Here is a 26,383-nt window from a genome sequence, read left to right as displayed (position 1 = left end):
CAAATAGCTATAATTTATAAGAAGGCTGTCCAACCTGTATCAGTCTTTGTATAAGAAATCAGCTGTTATTGAGTATTTTGCTGTTGTTTGTAACTGCAGCCTAGTCTAGGCTAGCTTGATTAACACAATGGGGAAATAATAGTTCCTACTTTGTAGGGTTGTTATGGGAGTTAAATTAGGTAATATTTATAAATTGTTCAGAACAGTACCTGAGTAAACACTATATAAATGCTTGGTTGGCAGGTAGGTAGTTAGGTAGGTCATGCAGGTAGACAAAGACAGACAGACAGAAGGAAACAGTTCCCTTATGGGCCGCTCATGTTGTGACTGTCACATAAAACTGAAGACAATTAAGGAAAGGGCTGAGTCATGTGACCCATTTTATGCTTCACCTCCAGTGTACAATTCAGGGGGAATTGCCTGCATTAAAAAAAATTTTATTTCTCTCTCTCTCTTTCTCTTTCTCCTTCCCCCAAGAGCACAACATTGAACTAGCATAAATAAGTCCATATACACAGCAATCCAACTATATACAAAATCTGTCTGTTGGGCTTCCCTGGTGGTGCAGTAGTTAATAATCCGCCTGCCAATGCAGGGGACATGGCTTCAAGCCCTGGTCCAGGAAGATCACACGTGCCGCGGAGCAACGAAGCCTGTGCGCCACAACTACTGAGCCTGCGCTCTAGAGCCACGAGCCACAACTACTGAGCTCGTGTGCTACAACTACTGAAGACCGCGCCCCTAGAGCCTGTGCTCCGCAACAAGAGAAGCCACCGCAATGAAAAGCCCGTGCACCGCAACGAAGAGTAGCCCCCGCTCGCCGCAACTAGAGAAAGCCCGCGTGCAGCAATGAAGACCCAACGCAGCCAAAAATAAATAAATAAAATAAATTTTAAAAAACCCAAAACTTTCTGTTCGTGAAGACAAGGACCATGTTTGTGTCATGGTTCCATGGCACGTAGTAGGCATCCAGTAAATGGCAGCCAGCCAGTTTATGAATATGTCTGTTCCATGATTTTAGAGCACATTTAAGCAAGTAATAAATATTAGCTGAATAGATGAACAAATAAATTAAAAATAACTCCCTTTAATAGCTGAAACACACCCATTTGTATATGTATCAATAGTGGGAAAAAAATGTATTCCCTTAAAACTGGCACCATAATTCCTCTTAGGTAAGGAACTAGCTTTGTTTAGATGAAAGACCATTTCACAGATGGAAAAACTGAGACTCTGAGAGCTTATGTCATCTGTGCTGAGCCACACAGCTGGAAGGAGTAGAGCGTGGTTTAGCATGCAGAGCTGTGATTCCAGAGCCCAGGTTCCTAACCCCTACACTGCACTACCTTCACTTTGACGTCCAGGACATTCTTACACCTCCCTTGACAGCTCCGGGATTTGACTTGTCATCTTCTTCAACCCACCCCCACAAGCCTCTCAGATACTTCATTATTCATACTGATGACACCTCCAACACCATGGCCTCGAGTCCATGTGATCCCATGACCCCCTTCTTCCTTCGTGACAGTCACATCTTAGAACGGGTTGTCCCTGAAAGACTGTCACATCTCATCTTCCCAAAGTCCTGATCTCATCATAGTCTTCTCTGTCCTTTCATCTTTCCCACCCACTCACTTCTATTTATATTGTATTTTGCCCTTATGTGAGACTATGACTTGGGTTATTGGTGTCCATCTAGAACAGGGCTCAGCAAACTACAGCCCATCGGTCAAATCTGGCCCGTCACCTACCGTTGCAAGTAGAGTGGTACTGGAACACAGCCACGGCCTTTTGTCACGTGTTGTCTATGGACAACTATGGAGTTGAGTAGTTGCAACAGAGACCGCACGTGTCCTGCCAAGCCTAAAAGATTTACTGCGCTGACCTGACCTAGAAAGCCATTTCCTTGTTCCCCAGGAGCTCTGAGGTTATTGGAGCCATGTTCTTAGGGCAAGCCCACGGCTCTGGTCATATTAATCCTCCTCATTGCCACTGGGGAGAATTGGGTTTGGCACTGGAGTGGGGCGGGGAGGGAGAATGAGGCTGATGTGAGGGGACTGGCTGGTGAGCTGTGCCGGTTCAGAGCCGGGTCTCAACCAGGGTAACACAGACGTCCCCAGCACCGTGAGGCTTCTCACTTGGGCCCACACCTGTCGCTCTCCCCGCCACACCCCAGGGCCCTTTTCCTTCCATGTCATTTGAGCCTCTCAGCATCATGTGAAAACTCAGTCTCCTCCACTGCCTGTCACTCCAGCCATCACCCACGGAGAACAGCCCACAGCCCCCCCAGTTCACCTCCAGTCAACAGATTCCTCCTTGCTCACAGCCTATCCGCTATTCAATCAGCTGGTCATGAGGAGCTTTGAAACATCTTACTGTTTCTTTTCCTTTTAATGTTTTATTATGGAAAATTTCAAAGATATAAAAAAGTAGGCAGAAAAAAAATGAACCCAGTTCACCATCCAGCTTCATTTATACTGTTCTCCATGTCAGTCACTCAATGTAACTTCCCCCAACCTTATCCATTGACATCATATGATTTCATATTTCATTCATAAATATTTCAGCATGTTTCTCTAAAAAGAAGTAACTTTTTATTGTGAATACGAAGTCATTATCAAACCTCAAATAAAATAACAATAATGCTTTCTACCATCAATTATTTACTAGGTGTTCAAATTTCCAGTTGCCTCCTAATTTTTCTTTTTAGTTTGTTTCTTTGAATCAGGATCCAAATAAGATCCATTGAAATTTCAAAAACTGTATGGACCTACCATCCCCATTTTAGTGCTTCCGAGTTTGGTTATGTTTCTTACTTCCAGTGTGAACACGTAATGTAGTGTTTCTGTCTCTTTCTGAAAATTGGTTGTTAAATCATTAACACAATTCAGAAAATATAGTAATTTATTAGAAAAATGTAAGACATCATTCTTAGAAAAGTTAACAATGCTTTTCCATGTACTTAAGATCCTGTAGGGGAACAAAATTTGCCGCCCAAAATGTCTCTTTGCCATGTGGATTATCTCAAGCTGAAAACAATCAAGGCCCAAAAGACTCAGGAAGAAACTTCCTCCTAACTGCCTAAAAAGAATTTAGATGGAAGGCCTGTGCCTGGAATAGAGTTATCACTAGAGATATCGGCAAAGAATGTGGGTTGGGTGTGGTGGGGAAACTTAGACATCAGAGTCCACTCTCTGTCCCACTGTCTCCGCAGGGCCCCTCCAATATTTATTTACCAAACATATGCTTTTCCATCTTCATGGCAATTGCCTTCCTCCCCTTTGAAGTCTCAGGTCCCTACCCCTAACATCCTCTGTTGTCTTTAACTGCAGATGGTATTTAAGGTGAGGGTTTCAGACATTTTGGTGAGTTACTCAGTTCTCCTGGGCCTCTCCCATGTATATAGGTTATTAAACTTTTGTTTGATTTTCTCCTGTTAATCTATCTCAGGTCAATTTGATCGTTATACCGTCCAGAAGAACCTAGAAGGGTAGAGGGAAATTTCTCGCTCTCAGACAATCCTCTGGGCCTAGTCTAGACCTTTTACTATATTAGCTTTGCCAGTTTTCAACACTGATTTTACCCAACCACCTGTTTCCTCCACCTCTTTTCCAGGGTTGCTGGAAATAATCTCATAAGCAGGCTGTTTATATGCATCACAAATTCAGGCCATCAGCTGGGCCATCCCTACTCATCATCCCTAGTTGATTCCCTATCGGTTTCACCACAGCAGCTGTTGCAGCCTCCTCCCCTCCCCCACAAGCCTCCAGAACCTGGGCCTCCTTCTCGGCAGACACCTTCACATCCACACGAACGACCAGAATGACAGTGCCCACCGTGAACTTTCTCAGCTCTTCTCCCTTCCCCCTCAGATTTCCTCTCACTTTTCCTTCTGGATTCAATCAGAAGTTCTCAACCAGGGGCAATTTTTCTGTCTCCCCACATTTGCCAGTATCTGGAGACATTCTTGATGGTGAGGACCACAGGGGGTGCTACTATCACGTGGAGTGGGGGAAGGCTGGAGATGCTGTGAAACATCCTATAGGCCAGCCCCTCACAACAAAGAATTACCGGGTGATAGATGTCAGTAGGCTTGGGGAAACGTGGGTTAGAGATGGTCTCTTGGCTCCTGCCCTACCTGCCTCTCTGCTCTCCCTGTTCAAGAGCATTCTCGAGAAGGATATGGCACCTGAGTTCTTGCCTCTTCAAGACCAAATCTGGGCACCAGCCAGCTTGGCCACTGGCCCAACCTGACTGGCTCCAGGCCAGTGGTGGAGTGGGGCATAGATGGTCTTGTGCATCCCCATTTCCCTTTAATGCTTTATTAACATTTGTTTTACAACACTCACTACAGAAACTACAGCTACTTGTAAACACATCTCTCTCATTCCAAGGGTCAGAGCCATATTTTATTCATCTCTGTTTTCTCCACAGCACCAAGCTCTTTGCATTGCATTTGGTAGATATTCAATAAATATTTATTGCATCAAATTAGATTAGTATCATTTACATTTTTATCATGCTCGGGGCACCTCTTTGAAAGGTAACGGAAGCAGAGAACACAAATGCCAGTTAAAGCAAGAGCTTTTGTGTTTCTGTTCTTGTGGAGTCCAACTGAAATGCTTGCTATTGCTACTTTGCAGTATACTTACATGAGCTGCCAGTGGAAGTTAGCAACTATTTTAAATTAAGGTATTTTTACGATAAATGACTAGAGATTTGAGAGAACTCTTACTTAGAGAAACTCTCTTATTTTTAAGACTCTTCTTCATTGTTTTTTTTTTTAATATTTATTTATTTATTTACTTGTTTGGTTGCATCAGGTCTTAGTTGCGGCAGGTGGGCTCCTTAGTTGTGGTTCCAGAGCTCCTTTATTGTGGCTTATGAACTCTTAGTTGCAGCATGCATGTGAGATCTAGTTCCCAGAACAGGGATCGAACCCAGGCCCCCTGCATTGGGAGTGCAGTCTTAACCACTGCACCACCAGGGAAGTCCCTTCATTGGTTATTGTAAGTGGGAAAATGTTTCATTTTCAACCTGGAGAAATATGCTAATCTTTCACTTATTAATCATTTATAATCTATAAATTATAGGCTTTCCATGTTCTTTTCTTTTTTTTTTTTTTTTTTGCGATACACGGGCATCTCACTGCTGTGGCCTCTCCCGTTGCGGAGCACAGGCTCCGGACGCGCAGGGCCAGCAGCCACGGCTCACGTGCCCAGCCGCTCCATGGCACGTGGGATCCTCCCGGACCGGGGCACGAACCCGCGTCCCCTGCATCAGCAGGCGGACTCCCAACCACTGCGCCACCAGGGAAGCCCGGCTTTCCATTTTCACAGTGGACAAAATTAGGCAGAGGCTTAGAAGCTTAATAAGAAGCAAGATTTTCTAATATCGTTCTCTTTCCAATGTATAGGTAGTCTCAGATTTTTAAAAACTGGTTAATACCTGAATTCTTTTAAACTCTCAAAATTGAGAAAGTCAGCCAAGGGTCTATTCAACTTGGCATTCCCCAGAAGGGCAGATTTAAGCAAAAGATGTAACATTTGAGGGCTAAGGGTCTAATTTCGTTTTTTTCTACTCTGTTTAATATGGGATTTTACAAAACTTACTTAATTTCCTAGTGTCTCAGTTTCCTGACATTGTTCTTGCAAAGGGCTGGTGTGAAAATATTTTCAAAGAAATAAGTTAAATATTATTTTCTCTAAATTGAGTTGTCTTTCTTCCACTTATGGCTTAAAATTGTGGATCACTGCTTAAACGTCATCCTCCAGGGACTTCCCTGGTGGTCCAGTGGCTAAGACTCCACACTCCCAATGCAGGGGGCCTGGGTTCGATCCCTGGTCAGGGAACTCAATCCCATATGCCATAACTAAAGATCCTACACATGGCAACAAAAATCCTGCATGCTGCAACTAAAGATCCCAAACATGGCAACAAAGATCCTGCACGCCACAACTAAAGATCTGGCACACAGCAACAAAGATCCTACGTGCCACAACTAAGAACCGGTGCAGCCAAATAAATAAATACTAAAAAAAAAAAAAAAAGTCATCCTCCAAGTGAGGTCTTTCCTGACCGCCCTATATAAAATTAAGTCCCGTCAATACTCTATATTCTCCCCTCTCTGCTTTATTCTTCTCTATAGCACTTACTTGCTTATTGTCTGCCATCCCCCACCAGAATATAAGCTCCACTAAGTCAGGAGTTTTGGCTACTTTGTTCACTGCTTTATCTCCAGCACCTAGAATGATGTTTGGCACACAGTAGTACTCAATAAACATTTACTGTACGAATGAACAAATTATGCAAATCTAGAAATGTCATAGGCTATAAAGCTATCAAAGGCATGAATTAGATGTAATTGAGTCAACATGGCTAGATCTCAAAAGCATGTATTTCAGTCAAATAAAAGCAAGTTGCAGGATAATGCATAAATTTCCTCATCTGCAAAATAGGGCTGGTAATAGCATTGTTATGAGGATCAAGTTAGTTCATGAGCGTTAAATGCTGAGACCCGTGATACAAGCACTCAATAAATGTTAGTGGTCATTATTATTACTATATCACTGATGATAAACAGGTCACATAAAGTAATATTACTAATTTTGTATGATATAATCTAATTTTATATAATTAAGTAACTAATTTTAAGACAACGGAAGGATGCAGTATAGACCAAGCTGATTAATTCTGTGAGGAGAGAAAACTCAGATTAGAATGACGGTCAAAGAGAGTATTAACCTCATCTGTCATGTTCTAATATTTTAAATGTAAATGATGCATATAACTACAAAGTAATATTTAGAAAAGTTTAGTCGTATTTCCTGAGACATAATGACCTTTAGGGCTAGGAGGAGAGGAAGAGAGAATGGAGAGATGAATTACTTAGGATAAGAAAATTTTTTAAGTTTTCTATTTTATTTCTGAAGTGCTTCTTGAATAATCACTGCATGGATAGGATGCCCTTAGCCTAGAATAAAAATAACCAGAGAAAAGAGCCACATACACAACTGATGCAGGGTCCTGGATGGATTACATGAGTTAGTTCTCATAGATTGGAGGAAAACGATCATTAACACAATCTTCAAGTTAGGAATAAATTATTCAAAGCCTTGTGTCATTACTTACTGCAGTTTCAGCCACTCTTCCACAAATGGAATGGAGAAGAATTCTGTGACTGTCTCCCCTATCCTCTTTGGATTTTGACTGGTCACGATGCCATATGTTTTGATCAACAAGAAAACAATAAGCAAGAATTCAAGTCAGTTGTTGCTATTCTGCTGGCAAATTAACACTATTGGACCCTTAGGGTCATGGAATATTCAAAGACGTGAAAAACTTACTTGTATAACCATTCGGTCAGAAAATCACAGGCAATGAATTTGGTTCTTTTTCTCTAAAGAGAGAAGAGAGAATTAAATTATATTCTTTGCCCCCATGTTTAAGTTGGACAAAGGAGGAGGGGTTAATTGATTGCTTGTGTTAGATGAAATATGCATAAGTCCTTGGTGAGGTTTATAAGCACACCAACAAACAATAACTCAGGCAATGTAAAGAATTCTGACAACATTTCGCTAGTCATCTTGGGTAAGCATATATTCTGACTATATTAACAGGGACTAATAAAAGACAATGCACATAGTAGGAGGCTTATTACATGCATTTTGGATTTATCTCAGAAGGATTTCTTTAAATCTAGACCTTGATTCAGAGTAAGTATATTTATTCCTTTCCCCCAGTCCACTCAGATCCTCAGAATAGCAGTACTTCGGGTCTGGGTGCCGTTGGCCAGTGCATTGACTCTGCCAGCTGCCCACCCATCAGCCCCTCTCCACTTCATCCTTATTACCAGAAACCTGATGACAATCAGTCCAGGGGAAAAACATTTCCCAGCCTCCCATGTAGCAAGGGACAACCATATGACATAGTTCTGCTGTTTGAGATAGAAATGGACATGTCCCATGGATTTCTGAGAAAGTGCTACTTTCTTGATTTCTGCTGCCCTTTTCTTTGAAGTTTCCTTCTACTTCTTTCAGTCTAGAACACAGATGTGGGGCTGGAAGTGGAGCAGCACCTACCAGCCAAGAGGCCAAAAGCAGGGGGTTAGAAGGAACCTGGGCCTTTAATGACTTCTTTAAGCCACTGTACCAGTTTGTGGCTGACCTATTCTGGATATCCTGATACGTAAGGAAAAATAAACTCCATCTGGATTATTGGCACTGTTCTTGAGTTTTCATAACATGAAGCTGAATGCAGTTCCTAGGTGATACACAGCTAGTAAGCCTCAGGGAAAGAACGTCCTAGAGTAATGGGGGACGAGGCTCGCAGAACAGCAAAGGAGAGGAGCACTGGGTATCCTGCTTCCTAGTCCCATTTAAAGTGTCTTGTAACCCAAACAGAACCAGTTAACTCCTTTTAGAAGATTGTTATGGGACTTCCCTGGTGACGCAGTGGTTAAGAATCACCTGCCAATGCGGGGGACACAGGTTCAAGCCCTGGTCCGGGAAGATCCCACATGCCGTGGAGCAACTAAGCCCATGTGCCACGACTACTGAGCCTGCGCTCTAGAGCCGGCAAGCCACAACTACTGAGTCTGTGTGCCACAACTACTGAAGCCCACACGCCTAGAGCCCGTGCTCCACAACAAGAGAGGTCACCGCGATGAGAAGCCCGTGCACGGCAGCGAAGAGTAGCCCCTGCTTTCCGCAACTAGAGAAAGCCCGTGTGCAGCAACGAAGACCCAAGGCAGCTAAATAAATAAATAAATATTGTCCAAATAGCAGGGGCTAAGAACCAGTCGTTGGTTAGTTACCATGTGAAGAGATCCTTCCCAGGAATGAAGGCAAGACAGACTCTGCTGGAAATTCTCCTTGCCCCTCCAGGTGTACCCTTTTCCACCGCACTCTGTGCCTTAGCAGGTTGATTTTATGGTTCATATCAACCAGGCTCGTTTACTCTGTTGTTGGGTCCAGCCACTGGGAGGTACCAGCAGGAGATCCGAGAGAGGGAAGAGAGAAAGGCAGGGTATAATGGGTTGAGCTGTGTCTCCTCCCGGCCCCTTTGCCCCAAATTCAGATTCTCCCACACTTCAGAAAGTGACCTTATTTGGAAATTGGATCATAATTAGTTAAGCCCAGCCACTCCTGAAGTACACAACAACTCCAACGAGAGTGAACAAATTTGGGGTTCTATTAGTAAGGAAGAAGAGTAGACCACCAATGGCAGATTCCTAACGACATAGTGCTAGATCCTGGATCCAGCTATGCCTGAAGCCAAATCCCCTGAACCTTTCATGAGCCAATATACTTCCTTTTTTTACTCAGCCAGTTTGTGCTGTTTATTGCTTCCAACAGTAAGAGTTTTAGTTACTATTCCTTTCTTCTCCCATTGGCTAACTCCATTTGCCTTTCAAGATGCCTCTTGGGGGCTTTCCTAGTGGCCCAGTGGTTAAAAATCTGCCTGCCAATGCAGGGTACACAGGTTCGAGCCCTGGCCCAGGAAGATCCCACATGCCACGGAGCAACTAAGCCCGTGCACTACAACTACTGAGCCTGCGCTCTAGAGACTGTGCACCACAACTACTGAAGCCCGCATGCCTAGGACCTGTGCTCCACAACAAGAGAAGCCACCGCAGTGAGAAGCCCACCCTCTGCAACTAGAGAAAGCCCACTCGCAGCAACCAAGACACAACACAGCCAAAAATAAAATAAATAAATTTATTTAAAAAAAAAAAGATGCCTCTTGGAAGCCTTTCTGAGCATTCTTACCCTCTTCGGTTTAGAGTAAGCACCTCCCACCACCGCCAGTTCTGTGTGTCCCTCTGTCACAGCACCTCAGGTGTAACTGTAACCTAACTGCCAGCCCACATGCCCATTTCCTCTATCAAACTATAAATTCTCTGAGGACAGGGGATGTGTCTTCTTTTTCTTTATGTTCCCAGTGCTTGAGTGCCTGGCAAAGAGTAGGTGATCAATGAGTGGTGAGTAAGTGAATGACTGACCTCACCATTCAACTCTCAAGCAAAAAAGCAAGAAGGAACTCATGCACAAGAATTCTGACATTTATAAGTAGGCATTGCTAATAAATTCTGGACAATTTCTCTTCACTTTCTTCCCCTAATGTTTTATTTATTAGGGGAAATATTTTCTTCTTCTTTTTTTCTTTTTCCCCCTTTACTTTGAAATAGCCAAATCAGCTTTATAAGCTTAAATAAGGTTAAAAAGATTGTTGTAAAATTGATTCTCACCAAAAAGGAAAGTGCCACTTAAGATTTTTCACTGAAAGCTTTATTATAGCTGTTAGTACATAAAATACGGGTGCCTGATTTGCTGGAGATGCAGTCTTTTACCTCACTGCTGATAGCCTTTTATTAAAAAAGTGAAACACTGCTGGCCATGGTAATAAAATTAAATGTACTAGACCATGTAATGGGGTCTTCTAAGTCTGCATTGCAAGAGTAAGATTCCCCTTGAAAAGCTACCTTTAACCAAAATAAGAAAATACTTGTACAACAATGCAAATATGTATCTAGCATGAAGCGCCAGCTAATAATTGAAACAATCCTGCAGCTGTAGGAGAGCAGTGTCTCTCTCTCTCTCTCTCTCCTTACAAAAGATGCATTGTTCCCTTAGCGTTCACTGCACCGTTTGGTGGTAAAGATTCCTTCTATGAAGGGAATGCAGCTTGACTTACTCTATTAAATTGACTTTTAAAATAGCCAAATGGTCTGATGTATGAAGGTCATGTAGACAGATTTAATCATTTTGATGCAAAGAAATAAAATTGAAGAAATTGTGTTTTCCTTCTGTCCTGGGCAAGTGTGGACGTGCTGTGCATACTCAGACACACAGAACAGTGGCGATATTGTTCAGCTGTTGTTTAGTTTAAAAATTATCTGCTGGGAGCTGAAAGAGAGAAGGGAAAGCAAATGAAAAGTTGTGGTGAGTGAGGAGATAAGAGAGGAAGTAATAGAGAGAAAATTAAAGAGTGAGATTAAGAAAGTGTGGGCACTGGGGTTTATGTAATGTGGCCAAATACACGGAGTTCATGATTGTTAACGGGTAAAAATGTCCAAGTTTGGGTAAGCAGGGTGATCAGTTAAGGCAACCTTATACGAGGTTAAAAAACAATTTTTAAAAAATCCAGAATTAAAAGGAAAAAGACTAAGCGTCAAGGGATAAGGCATCATCATGTCATCATGAATCTGCAACTCTGTTGTGCATCCAAGAAAACAAGCTGGGTGGACAGCAGGATGAGTTGATAGACTGGTGGACAGATAATGATGAAGCAAATAAAGCGAAACAGTAACCATGAAACCTAGGCGGGTGTTTACTCTGAAATTCTTCCAGCTCTTCTACATGTTGGAAAAAAGTTTATAATAAAACTGAGGGCAGGAGAACAAATCATAAAAGACTCAAACCCCAAAGAGAGAAAGGGCAGAAATCAGACAGTATTTTGTACCAATTTTTATGTTGAATACATGTATAGGAGGCAGACTGGAGGACTGAAGATGGGAAAGAGGAACAACTCACATTAGAAAGCCACTGACGCTCTTCCAGTAACTAATGTAATTTCACCCCACCAAGGTCAAAAGCACAGGCTGTGAGCTTAGTGAAGCATGGCTGGCTAGAGCACGGTGTTGGTTGAGGCTCTCTGGGTCTGCAAGGGAGAGAAAGCTGCTCGGGTTACCTTGGTTACTGGGCTTTTTTCAAAAGTGCGTTTAGGCTAGACTTTGCTGTAACAAACACCCCCCAAATCTGAGAAGCTTGTGTCATCGATGGTTTCTCCCTCGTATTACACGAACATTTCCACCAGCGTGGCTCTCTGCTCCATGCGATCTTTGCTCTGGACCTCAGGCTGACAGGGCAGCCTCTCTCTGAAATGTTGCTGGTTGTCATGGCAAATGACACGGATATGGTGAAGTATTCTTTGACTCTTAAAGCACATTTTAAATGACACGCCCATTCATTCCACTGACCAAAGCAGTGATGTGGTCAAGCTTCCCTTAGGGAGAGGCCACAAATATTTTTGAACAATAATATAACCTAGCACAGGGGTTACTGTAAAGGTAGAAGGAATGTGAGAATTCCTCTTACCAGGGGCAGAGCCAGGTCTCAGGAAGAAGCGGACCAGTGTCCACAGCTGTCCAGGCACGGGACAGGTGAGCCAGAGTCGTCCACCAGGAGCTTGGTGGCCCAGCAACAGCTCTGCTCCTAGCTTCACACGGAACTCAGCTTTCTGGCCGTGGCTTCTTTCTCAGCTTGCTGCTGCTTTCTCCGCTGCTCTCTCCTAACTGGTTCTTTCTCCTGCTCTCTCTGCTTTGAGGTCTGCCGACTCACAGCTTTCCAAGCTTTCTGGTGTTTCTCCCCTTCTACCCACACTATGATCTGCCCTTTCTCTCTGTTGTCTGACATCCTCACGCCCCAGACAGGAGAATCTGATTGGGCTGGTTAGACACTACCCAGGATGGACCATCCCTGTTGGGCAGAGCAATGCCAGACCATTTCCCAGCCCCTTGCCATCCCCGAGAGGCTGCCCACAGGGCCTGAAACTTATTCCTGGCTCAGTCACTTGTGGCCAGAGTGATGGGGACATGGACAAAGCAGGGACAAGGGCCTGCAGTTATGGCTGTGGGCATGGCACCCACTTAGAATGTCATGGCCTCCTTTCCCACATAGATGTTCCCCATAAGAAACTTCCAGATACCCGAGACCATGCACCTCCCACCCAAACATGACAAAAGTGAACAATAACTGTAATCCTAGGAATGAGCACACACAAGGACGATAACCAGATGCCAAAATGCTTGTCACAGAAAACTTCGAACGGGCTCATTTTTTTCACCACTGCATTAGAATTTCATTAGTGAAAAATAATACTTCTCAAAAGAAGTCAAAAATATGGACTTGTAACACAAAATGTTGACCAAGACTTCCGGCATGAGCCACGTGGCCATTTCTAAAAGTGTTTTTGGTTTAAAAAAGTAACATTAAAGTAATTCTACCACACCTTTCCTGCAAGAATCTACTTTTTCCACTCCTTAGAAATTCTTTTCAAACAAAAGCTGATGGTACTTCTCATTTCCCTTATTAGTCAAGGACAGGAAATGGAGTTTCTTCCCGCACTGACCAGAGCCCTTGCACTTTTAAAAAGATATTCAGGTATTTTATTTTTTTTAAATACTAGAATAAATGACTATTACATGGGCAAGGAATATAAAAAGAAAAAAAGGTTTTGTTTTACTGAATTATTCATAGTAGAAAATTTTAATGCCATGAGATCATCAAAGGACTTATCAGGAGTTAGAAATAGTTTCCTGATACCAACTGTTGTTTACAAAACTCTTCACTGTAATGGAATTTGATGAGCAACCAAAGGCGAAAGGGAAAATTTTACATTGCATGGGATAGGATGGGGAAAGAGGTGGAAAGTCTTATCACCCCTATCCAGACTCTGCATTTAATCTGTATGTAAAGCTGAGATAAGGTTTATTTTCAGCCATCATTTTATTCATGTATAAAACTCCTGATTTCTTTCCAAATTAAGCAAGGTGCACTGTTCCAGTTTGGCCTTGTTCAGTAAACATTTACTGAGGACCTGCTATGTGCCAGGCCCCATGCTAAATGCTAGAGATGACGAAATGAGTAGGGCATGGCCCACTGCGGTTATTAATTCAATGCCCAGCAACCACCCCCAAGCTGGGTAGTAGCTGTGATGAGTATAGAGGATAAACCCCATCTCTAGCTCCGGGTGTGAACCCTGATAAGGCAGTCGAGATGATCCCACCTCACCTGCCACCTACACGGAAACCAATCTGGTCCACATTCATCCTGACCAAAGGGATTCACTGACTCAGGATGGACACGTAATTAATTTCAGAGTGATAAGATGTGGGAGGAGACGTGCTGGGGCTTCTGGGAAACCATTTCATTTGCTTTTCTGAAAGAGCTTGAGCATTCTCTCCTTCTGGCTGAGGCAAAACCTAGCACAGTAGCCACTGCTGTGTTACTGTTTTGAGGGAAGCCAGCTTAAGGATAAAGCTGACTCTATAAGAGGCCAAGCAGAGAGACAGAAAAAAACCAGGTTTTCAATTATATCACTGAGCACCTGAATCAAACCAATCCCGAAGCCTTCCTTCTTTATCTCAGAAACTTCTAGTTTCTAGCTCCCTGAGCCAGTAAATCCCCTTTATTATTTCAGCCACTTTCCTGCTAGTTGAAACATAATGAACTGTAGCCAAGATAGCTGCCCAGTATCCCTTCTGCCTTCTTCTGGTAACAGTGCCCTGAGTTCCTATTGGGGTCCACCCTTCCCAACTCTAAAGCTGTGTGCCTTGGGTAAGACTCCTTCCATTTGCCTAACAGCCCACTAAATGCCCCTAGTTCCAAGGATCGATTCCAGAGTAGGTCATTGACCTGAGCCAGTTGGATTAGAGAGGAACTCTGGGAGAGACTTTCTCTTCCTCTGCTACCCTTGAGCCTTATGAAATGGGGGATGGTGCCACAGGGGAGGGACCGTTTGAGGGTGGAGCCAAGCCAGAGCAAACAGAATCGAGAGACAGAGGGGGAACGAAGTCATGAAGACATCACTGGGCCCCCAGATCAAGCTGTAAAGGAAGATCTCCCCATGGGCCTCTTGTCTTCATAATAAACAAACAAAAAATCCTCTTCTACTTAAGTCAGTTAGAATGGGGTTTTCTGTCACTTGCAGGACCTGCCTCAAGGAGTTAACACCAGCAAATATGGGGATGTTAGCTCTGCATACTTAATACATCCAGCTGAAACGAACTCTTGAGTTCAGACTACTTTTTACTGCTAACAATAAACCTCACATCAAAAACTGCTTACAGTAAAAATCATTAACTTTATACTCTGAGTGCCCAAAATATATTCAGAGATGCATTGGAAAGAATTTCCCAGTGAAGTTTATCACAGCCACTAAGCCAGCTATGCTTAATATAGTAGTCCAATTAAGTTCTAATTAAGTTCTGATCTCTTGTGTTTCAATTAAGCTAATCTAAAGGCATGGCTGAATGTCAGGGGATCGGTTAAGAACATCAAGCCAACTGTAATGTCTAGTCTTTATAATGATATTTACGTGTCTCAAACTTAATTTACTCCAGTGGAATACAACCCAGTACATGAGAGAACAGGAATGGTATTATAACCTTTTAATCAACCATCCGTCTAAAGAGACTGCTGAATGTCTATCTTAACAATTGCACAGTTGATTTCCTGCCTTAAAACCTTTTCCCCCTTCCAACTCACATAGACTCTGGCAGCCCAGGGGCACCAGGGAAGGCAGCTATCGCTATAAATGGAAGATCAGGAAGGTCAAGGTCAACAGAGACTCTGTAAGTCTGCAAGTCTGTAAGTCTGTAACTCTGCAAGTCTTCGTGAAAATTCAGCTCCCACGAAAACTCCTATGTCAGTATTGAAATACTTGCAAAACTAGCTTCACAGTCATGTCTCCAAGAGACCAAAGGGTCTGGAACATTCCCTTCAAGGTATGCCCTCTGCTTAGAGAAGATGGAGAAGACGTGTCAGGGCCTGTGTAAAAGGAAGCTTCTGGCAGAGGCTCTGATGGCATGTCTGTCCTAATCCATGTCACGATTCCTGCCTGAAACTGGATTTATTCTTTCTTTCACTGTCAACCTGGACCCATCTCTCCTCTCTCTGGTTTTTCACTTGCTGACATCTGCCTCTCTGAGTCCCTTCTTCAAACACAATTCTTAATAACAAGAGCTACCCCTTACTGAGCTAAATGCTGTACTCACATCATCTCATTCAATCCTCCAACAGCTGTGGGGAGGTGGATACTATGATTATCACCCTCCCATTTAACAGATAAGAAAACTGAGGCTCACAGAGTTTAAGGAATCTCCCCAGGGACCCAGAGGGGGATTCAGGGCCCCTGTCCTGCCAGAGCGTCCACCTTTCTCAGCCTAATCTTCACCACCCAAACCCCATGTGGCCAGATTCAGCCCACATCTTCCTTACACACTGCCCTCATTTCCAGTCTTCTGTTCCAGGTCTAAGGAACTTTTTTCCAATTTAATTTTGTTCTTATTTTATTGCTACTTTTCACCATAGCTGTGCCAGTCCCTGAGCTAAATGGTTTAAATACATTACCTTATTTAATTCTCATAAATTCCCTATGTGAAGCAATTATTGTTATCATTATTTCCATTTTACAGGGGAGGAAACTGAGGCTTAGGAAGGTTAAGGTTACAAGGTCACAATGCTAGCAAGGTCCAAGGCCACACATCTAGGAGGAGGTAGAGCTGGGCCTTAAATTCAGGTGAGCATGGCCCAAAACTCCATGCTGAGCTTCCCTTAGACAGCCTCCCATGTAATGACAACAGCAGCTACTACTGTAAAAATCTGGATGGTTCCAGGACTTCAGAACCAGGGTCAGCAAACGTTTTCTGAAAGGGTCAGATAGTAAATATTTTAGGCTTGTGTCCCAGCTCTTCAGCTTTGCCACTATAGTACGAAAGTGGCCACAAACAATATGGAAAGCAATGGGTGTGACTGTGTTCCAGTAAAACTTCACTTACAAAAACAGATGGCGGACGCCAAGGGCCAGAGTGTGCAGCCCTGCGCTTCAAAACATTATCAGTAACAGATACTCTTTCAAGCGGAAGCATGGAAAAATCCATAGTTCTTGGTTTCTGACACAGAGGTTTGACTTCAAGAAAGCTGTTTCACCTCTTCTTTCTATTTTCTGGATAACCCTTTATTCTAAGGGATTAACAGTTTAAACATCCTTTAGGTCTAAGACTAGTTTATGACTTGGGTTTTCTCTTCCTAAAAAGTAGCAGGAGAAATGCAGCTCTCTATACAACCAAGAAGTTCAATGACTTATTTTAAGATATGTTCTTGTAAAAAACCAATCAATTGAATCTTATTTTCCTTCGTTTTAAAAAATGGCTTCTATCCGTTAGACATAAATTCTCAAGAGAAATCTGGGATACTTGCTGACTGTCTTCCTTCCTTCCTTCCTTCCTTCCTTCCTACTTTCTTTCCTTCCATCCTTCCTTCTCACTAACTGTGATGCTAGCATCTCTTTAACACTTGGCGGTCTCTTCATATTGCATTGTCAGGTTCTGAGCTCACCATAATTTCTGAGAGTTATGTTTAGATTTTTACAAATAAATATCATTTCTTTAAGGCACTAGTATTTTAAGGATGAGGAAAGTCCATCCTTGGCCATGTGTAATATCCAGAAAGTAGTAACAAGGATACCACCTTCCATTCATTCAAGCAACAGTTGGTCACCCAGAAGGGGCCATGGGGGAATGACATTCCTTTCACAGACTGGCTATTTTCCAAGATAATGTTAATAGTGTCAACAACAGTTACATGTAATGAATGCCTTCCAAGTGTCAGGCACTCTTTTAAATTTTACTTAACTCATTTATCCTCACAACAACTACACATTATTAGGTTCTTATGATTATTCCCACTTTACAGATTAGGAAATAGGGGCACAGAAAGGCTAAATACCTTCCCCCAAAGTCATTTAAGAGTAAATGGAGGGCTTCCCTGGTGGCGCAGTGGTTAAGAATCCGTCTGCCAATGCAGGGGACACGGGTTTGAGCCCTGGTCTGGGAAGATCCCACATGCCGCGTGGCAGCTAAGCCCGTGCGCCACTGCTACTGAGACTGCATGCCTAGAGCCCATGCTCCGCAACGAGAAGCCACCACAATGAGAAGCCCACGCACCGCAACGAAGAGTAGCTCCCGCTCGCCGCAACTAGAGAAAGCCCGCGTGCAACAAAGAAGACCCAACACAGCCAAAAATTAAAAAATAAAATTAAATTTAAAAAAAGAGTAAATGAAAACAGAATTTGAACCCGGTTGGACTCCAGAGCTAGCTCCTTCACACATTACCTAATGTAATCCTCAGTCATCCTGTCTGTGGTTTACAAATGAGGAGAGGAGGAAGCTGTAGGCAAGTAACTTCCCTGAAGATACTAGGCTAGAGACAGAAGTCAAACCTGCCACCTGCTGCCAAATCCATTTTATTTCTAATGCAGTGTAAGAGGTAAATTGCAAAAAAGGGCCATTCTCCACCCCTCCCTGTATACATGTCTTCCCACCAAGAGATGGACTCTATTTCTCACTCCTTGAATCTGGGCTGGCCTCATGCCTTGCTTTGGCCAATGTGACACAGCAAAAGTGACACTGTACCAGTTCCAAGCCTCAGGTTCAAGAGCCTTGAGGACTTCTACTTAAATTCTTGCAACCCTGTCCATCTGTCATGTGAGCAATCCAGGGTTAAACTGATGGAGGATGAGAGACCAAGTGGAACAGAGATGATCCATCCCAACTGACGCCATCTTAGACCAGCCAGCACCCAGCCTACCTGGTAGCTGACCACAAACACATGAACAAACCCAGCCAAGGCCAGAAGAATCTCCCAGCTGAGCCCAGTCCAAATTGCTGACTTGCAGAACAGTGAGCTAAATAAATTGTTGTTTTAAGACACTAGCTTTTGAGGTAGTTTGTCATGTAGCAAAAAGTTAACTGATGCCAGAGTATAAAAAATGAAACGCAATTTATGGCCAAATGGTAACATTCTCCCTATCAAGTGGCCAGTCAAGACTGCTACCATAGCCACCCGGCACAGAACCATGCCCCTGAAGGCAAGAGAACAAAGCTTTAGAGTAGAGCAGGAAAATCCTATCACAGAGCCACTGCCTTTATTTTGTAGGACAACCATGGGGTTATCCTCAAGTCAGAGCCTGCTGGCTTTCTTTTTAAAGCCTTGTCTTTTGAGGATGACTTTGATTTTTAGAAACAAAAGCAACTCCCAGCCAAGTTTGGAGAATGAAGTGATCAATGTTGCTTTTGTTAAAAAGAAGAAAGAAAAGAAGCATGACTATACAGCTATAATAAGACTTTCTTGCACGGTTTACAAACTGGATCTGACAGCAATTCCAAGAGTTGCAAAGGGAAGGCTTTTCAGCACTAGCAGCTTTATTGACATAGTAGAACTGGGTGCCAGGCTCCAAAGCCTGACTCCTGCTTCAAACCCAGGCTCTTCCTCTTAGGAGCCATGTGAACTTCTCAGTCTCAGGTTTCCTCAGCAACAAAATGAGACAGTAAAATCGCCCATTCAAAGTGTTACTGTGATGATTAAATGAGACCACAATGTGAAATAATGCCTGGCATTTAGGAAGTACTCTTGATTGCCATTAATCACCATTGATTAATCACACAGATGGTAACTGCTTGGTAACGATAGGTCATTATGAAACAGCCCTTAACTTTGAGCCATATTTCCTATTTAGGTGCTAGATTCCAAAATGAAAAACTGAGATCTGCTGTCTGAACCCATTTAAATATCATGACATTCAATCAAATGTAATAAGGTCAGGTTAAAAACTTGGTTTCCTCCACTCTTAGGTATCTACCCAAGAGGAATGAAAACATGCTCACAAAGACTTGTAATCAAATGTTCACAGCAGCTTTATTCATAATAGCCCAAAACTGGAAGCAACCCCAAAACAAAGTCCATGCAATGAAAACATTATTCAGCAATAAAAATGAATTAAGTACTGCTACCTGCTACAACATAAATGAACGTCAGAAACACTGTACTAAGTGAAATAAACCAGATGCAAAAGACTATATTGTGTGTGATTCTATTCCCATGAAATGTCCAGAAAAGGTAAATCTATAGAGATAAAAAAATAGATCAGTGGTTGCCTGGGGGCAGGAGTAGGAATGAGAAGTAACATCAAATGATCACTAGAGATATTTTGTGATGATGGGAATGTTCTAAAATTAGGTTGTGGTGCACAACTCTAAATTTGCTCCACTTAAAAAGAGTGGATTTTTAAAAATCATTTTTTAAAAGTGTGGCAAAATATACACAACATAAAATTTACCGTCCTAACCATTTTTTAGTGTGCAATTCAGTAGTGTTAAGTACCCTCACATTGTTGTGTAACCAATCTCCAGAATTCTTTTCATCTTGCAAAACAAATTCCACACCCATTAAACAACAACTTCCCATGCCCCCCTCCCCCAGGCCCTGGAAACCAGCATTCCACTTTCTGTCCCTATGAATTTGACTACTCCAGGTGTCTCATATAAGCAGAATCATACAATATTTGTCTTTTTTGGTGACTGGCTTATTTCACTCAGCATAATGTCCTCAAGTTTCATCCATGTGGTAACATATGACAGAATTTCCTTCCCATTTAAGGCTGAATAATATTACATTGTATGGATATACCATATTTTGTTTATCTATTCATCTATGATGGACACTTCTGTAAATAGTGGATTTTATGGTATGTAAATTGTACTTCAATAAAGCTGTTCAAAAAAAAGTTTTATTTATACATCCTCCTGTCAAAGGACCTTATGGTCATTTCCATTTCAAACAATACTGCATTTAATGTCCTTCTTCAGAGCTCTTTGTGTACAACTATTGAGAGTTTTTGCAGCAGCGTACAACCTTAGAAGAGACATGTCTAGTCAAATAGTATGTTTATTTTCTATTTTACTAGAAAGTTCTGCTAACTTTTTCTCCAGAAGGGTGGTACCAATTATGTACTGGTACATGAAAGTTCTCTTTTCCACAGCTTCATCCATTTCTTATATTGTGAAACATTTATATTTTTGCTAATCTGTGAGACATGATACCACTATGGTTTTATTTTTATTTCCTTCAACATTAGCGAGACTGAGCATCTTTTGATTTGCTCTTGGCTCTCTGGGTCTCCCCTTTTGTGAACTTCCTGATCCTATCCTTTGTTTGTTTTTCTATTTCATAGTTCTATTGTGTTGTTCTCTTTTTTCTTATTGATTTATAGGAATTCCTTACAGGCTGGATACTAACCTGTTGTCTATGTTGCAAGTAAGCAGAACAGATTAATAGATAAGAGTCAAGTCAATAAAAGGCAGAGATCAATAGGAGATAGAAAATGGAGAGCCTGAGATCAGGACCACTGCGATATTCATTGTTGTTATTCTCCGTGTGCTTCCCACAGGGCCTAAGAATAATCATAATAGTATCAAGTTATTTATTGAGCACTTGCTATGTGCCAGGTATTACCCCCATGATCTAGCTTGATGCTCAGAACAAGCTGGTGAAGTAGACATTATGGTCCCTCTTTCACACATGAAAAACTGAGACTCGGTGATAGGAGGTTATTCAAGTAAGTAGCCCAACTGAGATTCCAACCCAGCTTTATCGATTCTAATACCTTCTCTTAAAATTTTTAAAAAATTTTATCAAATAATAACTATGCATAAAGGATCAAATAATATTAAAATAGCCCTTGCTCTTTTTTTTTTTTTTGGCTGCGTTGGGTCTTCATTGCTGCATGCGGGCTTTCTCTTGTTGCAGCGAGTAGGGGCTACTCTTCGTTGCGGTGTGCGGGCTTCTCATTGCAGTGGCTTCTCTTGTTGCAGAGCATGGGCTCTAGGTACACGGGCTTCAGTAGTTGTGGCACGCAGGCTCACTAGTCGTGGCGCACGGGCTTACTTGCTCCATGGCATGTGGGATCTTCCCAGACCAGGGCTCGAACTCGTGTCCCCTGCATTGGCAGGTGGATTCTTAACCACTGCGCCACCAGGGAAGCCCAACCCTTGCTGTTAACTACCACGTTATACTTCCTTACATAATCAGAGTCCAAAAATATTTGCTGAATGGATGAATCAAAAATCATTACCGAAGACACATATCAACAAGATTTAGCAGCTGAATCCAGGAAGCATGGTGGGGAAAGGTTTCTTATCTGAGGCAGACCGAAGACAGAGGAGGATACTCACAACTAGAGTCCCCAAGTGCATAAAGAAATATAAGCAATAATTTTCAATGAAGTGTCATTTAGAATACCAAGAAATCAGAAAATTATATGCCCAACAACAGGCAATAGGTTCAATGCATCAAGGTGCAGCCCTACTATGAAAGTCCACAGAGTTGTTATATGTGGCATTAAGGAAAGATGTTCCTGATATATTGCTAAGTAGAAAGTGCAAGTTACAAACAGTGAGTATAATGTTAAAAAAATACATTAGTATGTACTAAATGTAGAAGTATGAGTATATGTGAATTTTAAAAAGCCTACCAAGATATTTAACATTAACAGGGCTAGAATTATGATGGATGTGGGGTTTTCGGTTGTTTGACTTTGTTTTTCTTATTGGTAGTTTCTAATTTTTCTATACAAAGCAAGTATTACTTGTACAATAATCATTCCATTCTTACCTCTTTTTTAAAATGGGCAAAGGTCAAGAGTCCTTTAAAGGAGTGGGGTTTAAAAGCAAGAGATCTCAAGAACAGATTCCAGATCCAAAGGGCAGGTGAGGCAGGCTCAGGGTCCGGATCCAGACTGAGCTAACGCAGTTCAGTCTGGGTGGGAGGGCAGGAGCCAGCAGGGGCCAGCAAGGGCACTGCAAACAGCCTGCAGGGGCAGGGGTGGGCTGCAGCCTCCATCATTTGGGTCAAGAGTTGATTTCCTGGAGTGGTTAAGGGCTGAGCCTTAAAGTCAGAAGGACAGGCTGGCATCCTGGCTCTGCCTCTAACTAGCTCAGCAACCTGTGTGTGCAAGTAAAGTTGTTCATTCTTTCTAGTCTGCAGTTTCCACATTTAAAGAATGATAAGAACACCACCTATAGCACAAGGCTGATCTTGAAAATCAGTGAGACCTTGTAAACAAATGTTGAGCATCACAGAACCTGGCATAAAGGAGACACCTCATAAATGGTAGTAGTTATGTTCCTAAGGATGTGGTCTGGTGGCAGGGGGGATCAGTATGTCCTGATGGGCAGGGTGGACAGTCAGCAAATAGTAAAGAAATGCAGACCAGGAACTCATAGGAGAACTTAAGAGTACAAACCAGAGATCACCAGTTGGTGAGATCTAGCTTACAAATGTGCTCTGTTTGGCACGCTGTGTTTAATCTTTTTGAAAATTAACTGTTGGGCTTCCCTGGTGGCACAGTGGTTAAGAATCTGCCTGCCAGCAACTAAGCCCACACGCCACAACTACTGAGCCTGCGTGCCAAGCATGGGTTCTAGGCACACGGGCTTCAGCAGTTGTGGCACATGGGCTCAGTAGTTGTGGCTCACAGGCTCTAGAGCGCAGGCTCAGTAGTTGTGGCACGTGGGCTTAGTTGCTCTGCAGCATGTGGGATCTTCCCAGATCAGGGATCGAACACGTGTCCCCTGCATTGATAGGCGGATTCTTAACCACTGCGCCATCAGGGAAGCCCAAAATAAATAAATTTTAAAAAAAAGAAAGAAAGAAAATTAACTGTCAAAAGTATTTTAAAAATTAATCAGGACAGTTCATGGTAAAATATGAATTGGGGGCTTCTATTGAAAACTCAGGAGGTATGGCCACACTGAGCCCATGTTCTGCATGGTGACGATCAGTAGGAAATGAGAAACGTAGCAGCTGCCCCTGTAGTGCGTGAGCTTCTGTGGTGGCCACAAGGCCCTACCACTCCCTGGTGTCTCTTTATTGTTATTCCATGCCTGTTTCATTAGCTACTTGGCCCTGCAGCCCTTTGAATGTTTTTCCCTTAAAATAAACAGTGCTGATGTCCTGGGTGCAGTAGGTTGAATAATTACCCCACAAAGATGTCCAGGTCCTAATCCCCAAAAGCTGTGAATGTTACCTTACACAGCAAAAGAACTTTGCAGATGTGATTAAATTAAGGATCATGAGATGGGAAGCTTATCCAGGTGGGACCAATGTAATCACAATAGTTCTTACAAGGGAGGAAGGAGGGTAAGAGTCAGACAAGATGTGATGATGGGAGCAGAGGTCAGAGTGATACTATCGCTGGCTTTGAAGACAGACGAGGGCTATGAGCCTAGGAATGTGCAGCCTCTAGAAATGGAAAAAGGCAAATAGATAGATCCTCCCCTAGGTCCTCCAGAAGGAACACAGTCCTGCAGACCCAATTTAGACTTCTGAACCAGAGATATTCTATGCCCTGCGATTATGAGTCCTGTGTAAAACAAAACAAAGCAAAACAAAACAAAACAAAAACCTGCCTGAAGCCTAAGTATTTTCAAATATCTCACTGGATGTTTATTAGGTAAAAAACTGTTTACAATGATCTGAATCTAAAACTTAGCTCCATTTAATATATAAACACAAAGTCTTTCTGCATGGTTTTAATATACATTGATTTTTCCAGAAGAGCAACTATCATGTATATTAAGAGAAAATTGTACCATGTTTTATTCAGAACCTCAGTTTCTCACCATTTCAGAAAATCATATCACCAAGGACAATATCACTTACAGGATTTGAGTGACTGACATAACACATGTGACTCTGCCTTTTGTAGCTGTTGTGTTCATTGTGAGTCTATGCATAGGTGCAAGCAAGTGACCACCTCATAATACCTTCTAGTGTAGTTTTATTTGAGCTTTGAAAAAGGAAATACATGTTACCTATATTACAAATGATTTTTATTTTCTTTCTCATTTATATTATAGCCCACTATAATATAAATGGCCACTATATACATATATTTGAAATTATTGTATGGATAGATTACGATGATAGTGGCCCCTAATTGATCATGCCTCCTGGGTCCATGCCCCTTAGCAATGTGACTCTGCTACTTCTTCTACATGGAGTCCATTTCTTGCTCACTGTTGAGTTGCTTTGTTGAGTTGCTGGCCTTGTGAGCTGTTTTGAGCAATGCAATGCAATGGAAGTGATGCTGGAGTTCCAGAGCTCCGGCCCTACACTTCTGCCTTCGGCCTTTTGGAAAGCTGCCCTGAAAACAGCAGGCTGTGAAGGAGCTGGTCTGGTCAGCTGGAGGACGAGAGCCAGGCAGAGAGGAGCTGAAGAGCCAAGAGCCAGCACTGAGGCCCCAGACAGGTGACTGAGGGCAGCCTGGACCTCCCGGTGCAGCCTCGACACCAGCTGAAAGCAGCCACATGGGTGAGTCGAGGTGAGACTGACAGAAGAACCGCCAAGTCTCACTGGCAAAAAGAAATAATAAATCATTGTTTCTTTCAGCCATGAAGTTTTCAGGTGGTTTACTGTCAACAATACATCAATCAGGTAACTGATAAATAGGTAGCAGGACTAAGCCTTTCATTTCAGGATAGGTTAGAAGGGCACTATAATATATGATGATAAAGGGAGAGTGGGCCCACCAGGCTTGAGAGCCATCGGTCTGATGAATTCCCATTGCTCTCAAAATAAACCCCACACTCCTCACTGGCCTACACGATACGGCTGCGCAGAGTGACCTTGCCGCCCTCACCTCCCGTCTCGTTCGCTCACTCCGCTCCTGCTCTGTTGGCCACCTTTCTGCTTTGTCCCTGGAAGAGGCCACTGAATTTGGCGGTACTGGGTCATTAAGGAAACTTGAAAAGAGTTGAACCAGAGCATTGTTGGTGCCAGAGGGTCACACATTAAAGAGAATGAATGGTAAAAAGTTGGAGATGAGGTGGTTTACACAGTGTGCCAGTGACCATGAAGGAGACAAAGAAAATCACCTAGACAGGGCAGCAAGGTCAAATAGATGGGTTGGAAATTGTTATTTATTTATAACTTCTATTTTTTCTGATTACAAAAATAAGTCATTAGTATTTTAAAATTTTCAAATACTACTGAAATACTGAAATACAATATAGGAGAGCAAAGGCTCCAAAAGTGTCATCTCTCCCCCAACTTACATGTGATTTTTCATTTATTGGCTAACAATTTGGATACTATGATCTACATTCAGGAAATGCCTGTACAATATCTATTATCGGCCCACAGATATGCTTCTACCAGCTATTTGTACAAACTAACCATTTCCAGTCATTACCTTTCACAGAGTATAGCTGTTTAACAACATATAAACCACTGCTAGCACCCAGCTAATTTCACAGCAAAACTAAGAGGCTCATCGACTTTATTTATAGGTGGTCAGTGTAATGCCCTACAGATGCCACTTAAATTTTCTCTATGACCTTTTTACACATAGTTGAAAACAACCTTCTGGGAAAAGATTAAAGAAATCTATTTCACTTGCTGAATCCATATCATGAAATGAGCAGGGTCTTCATTTACTTCTAAGGCTGACATAACTCATGGAAATTATACATTTATGGTTTAGTCCTCTAATTGTATTCTCTAAAAATTAAGGAATAGAGGAATATCTGGTTATTAAATAATCTGAATTTTATTCTGAGCATTTGAAAGATTTAAATATCTAATGACAAGCAAACTATTTGGTTATGAAATTCATCAGTCTAATTCATAATATCTAAAATGGCATATATACAAAATTGGGTTATTATGAATCGAAATCAAAATCATCAAGCTTGCACACTCTGTCCCAGGCAGAGTCTTGTCTGATTCCATAGGCCAGATTCTGAACCACTGGACCATGTGTC

At 42.3% G+C, this 26,383-nt stretch overlaps 1 protein-coding gene across 8 annotated transcripts in view; it reads right to left on the bottom strand.

Moving 5' to 3' along the window:
• IQCK (IQ motif containing K) overlaps positions 1-26,383 on the bottom strand; it is a 126,333-nt gene that overhangs the window by 80,026 nt on the left and 19,924 nt on the right. For 4 of the 8 annotated variants that reach the window (XM_079946069.1, XM_079946070.1, XM_079946067.1 and 1 more), the window contains exons 5-6: positions 7,347-7,399; positions 7,132-7,209 (exon numbers count right to left, since the gene is read on the bottom strand). The exons of 1 other annotated variant lie outside the window; for it this stretch is intronic. In XM_079946069.1, the coding sequence (XP_079802195.1) occupies positions 7,132-7,209; positions 7,347-7,399 (131 nt within the window). The remainder of the gene's footprint in view (positions 1-7,131; positions 7,210-7,346; positions 7,400-26,383) is intronic. 3 more of the 8 variants (XM_079946071.1, XM_079946068.1, XM_079946066.1) reach the window with 1 other exon arrangement.

This window comes from Stenella coeruleoalba (assembly GCF_951394435.1).
Source record: "Stenella coeruleoalba genome assembly, chromosome: 15".
Lineage (NCBI taxonomy): Eukaryota > Metazoa > Chordata > Mammalia > Artiodactyla > Delphinidae > Stenella > Stenella coeruleoalba.
This window is presented reverse-complemented; position numbering and strand designations above follow the sequence as displayed.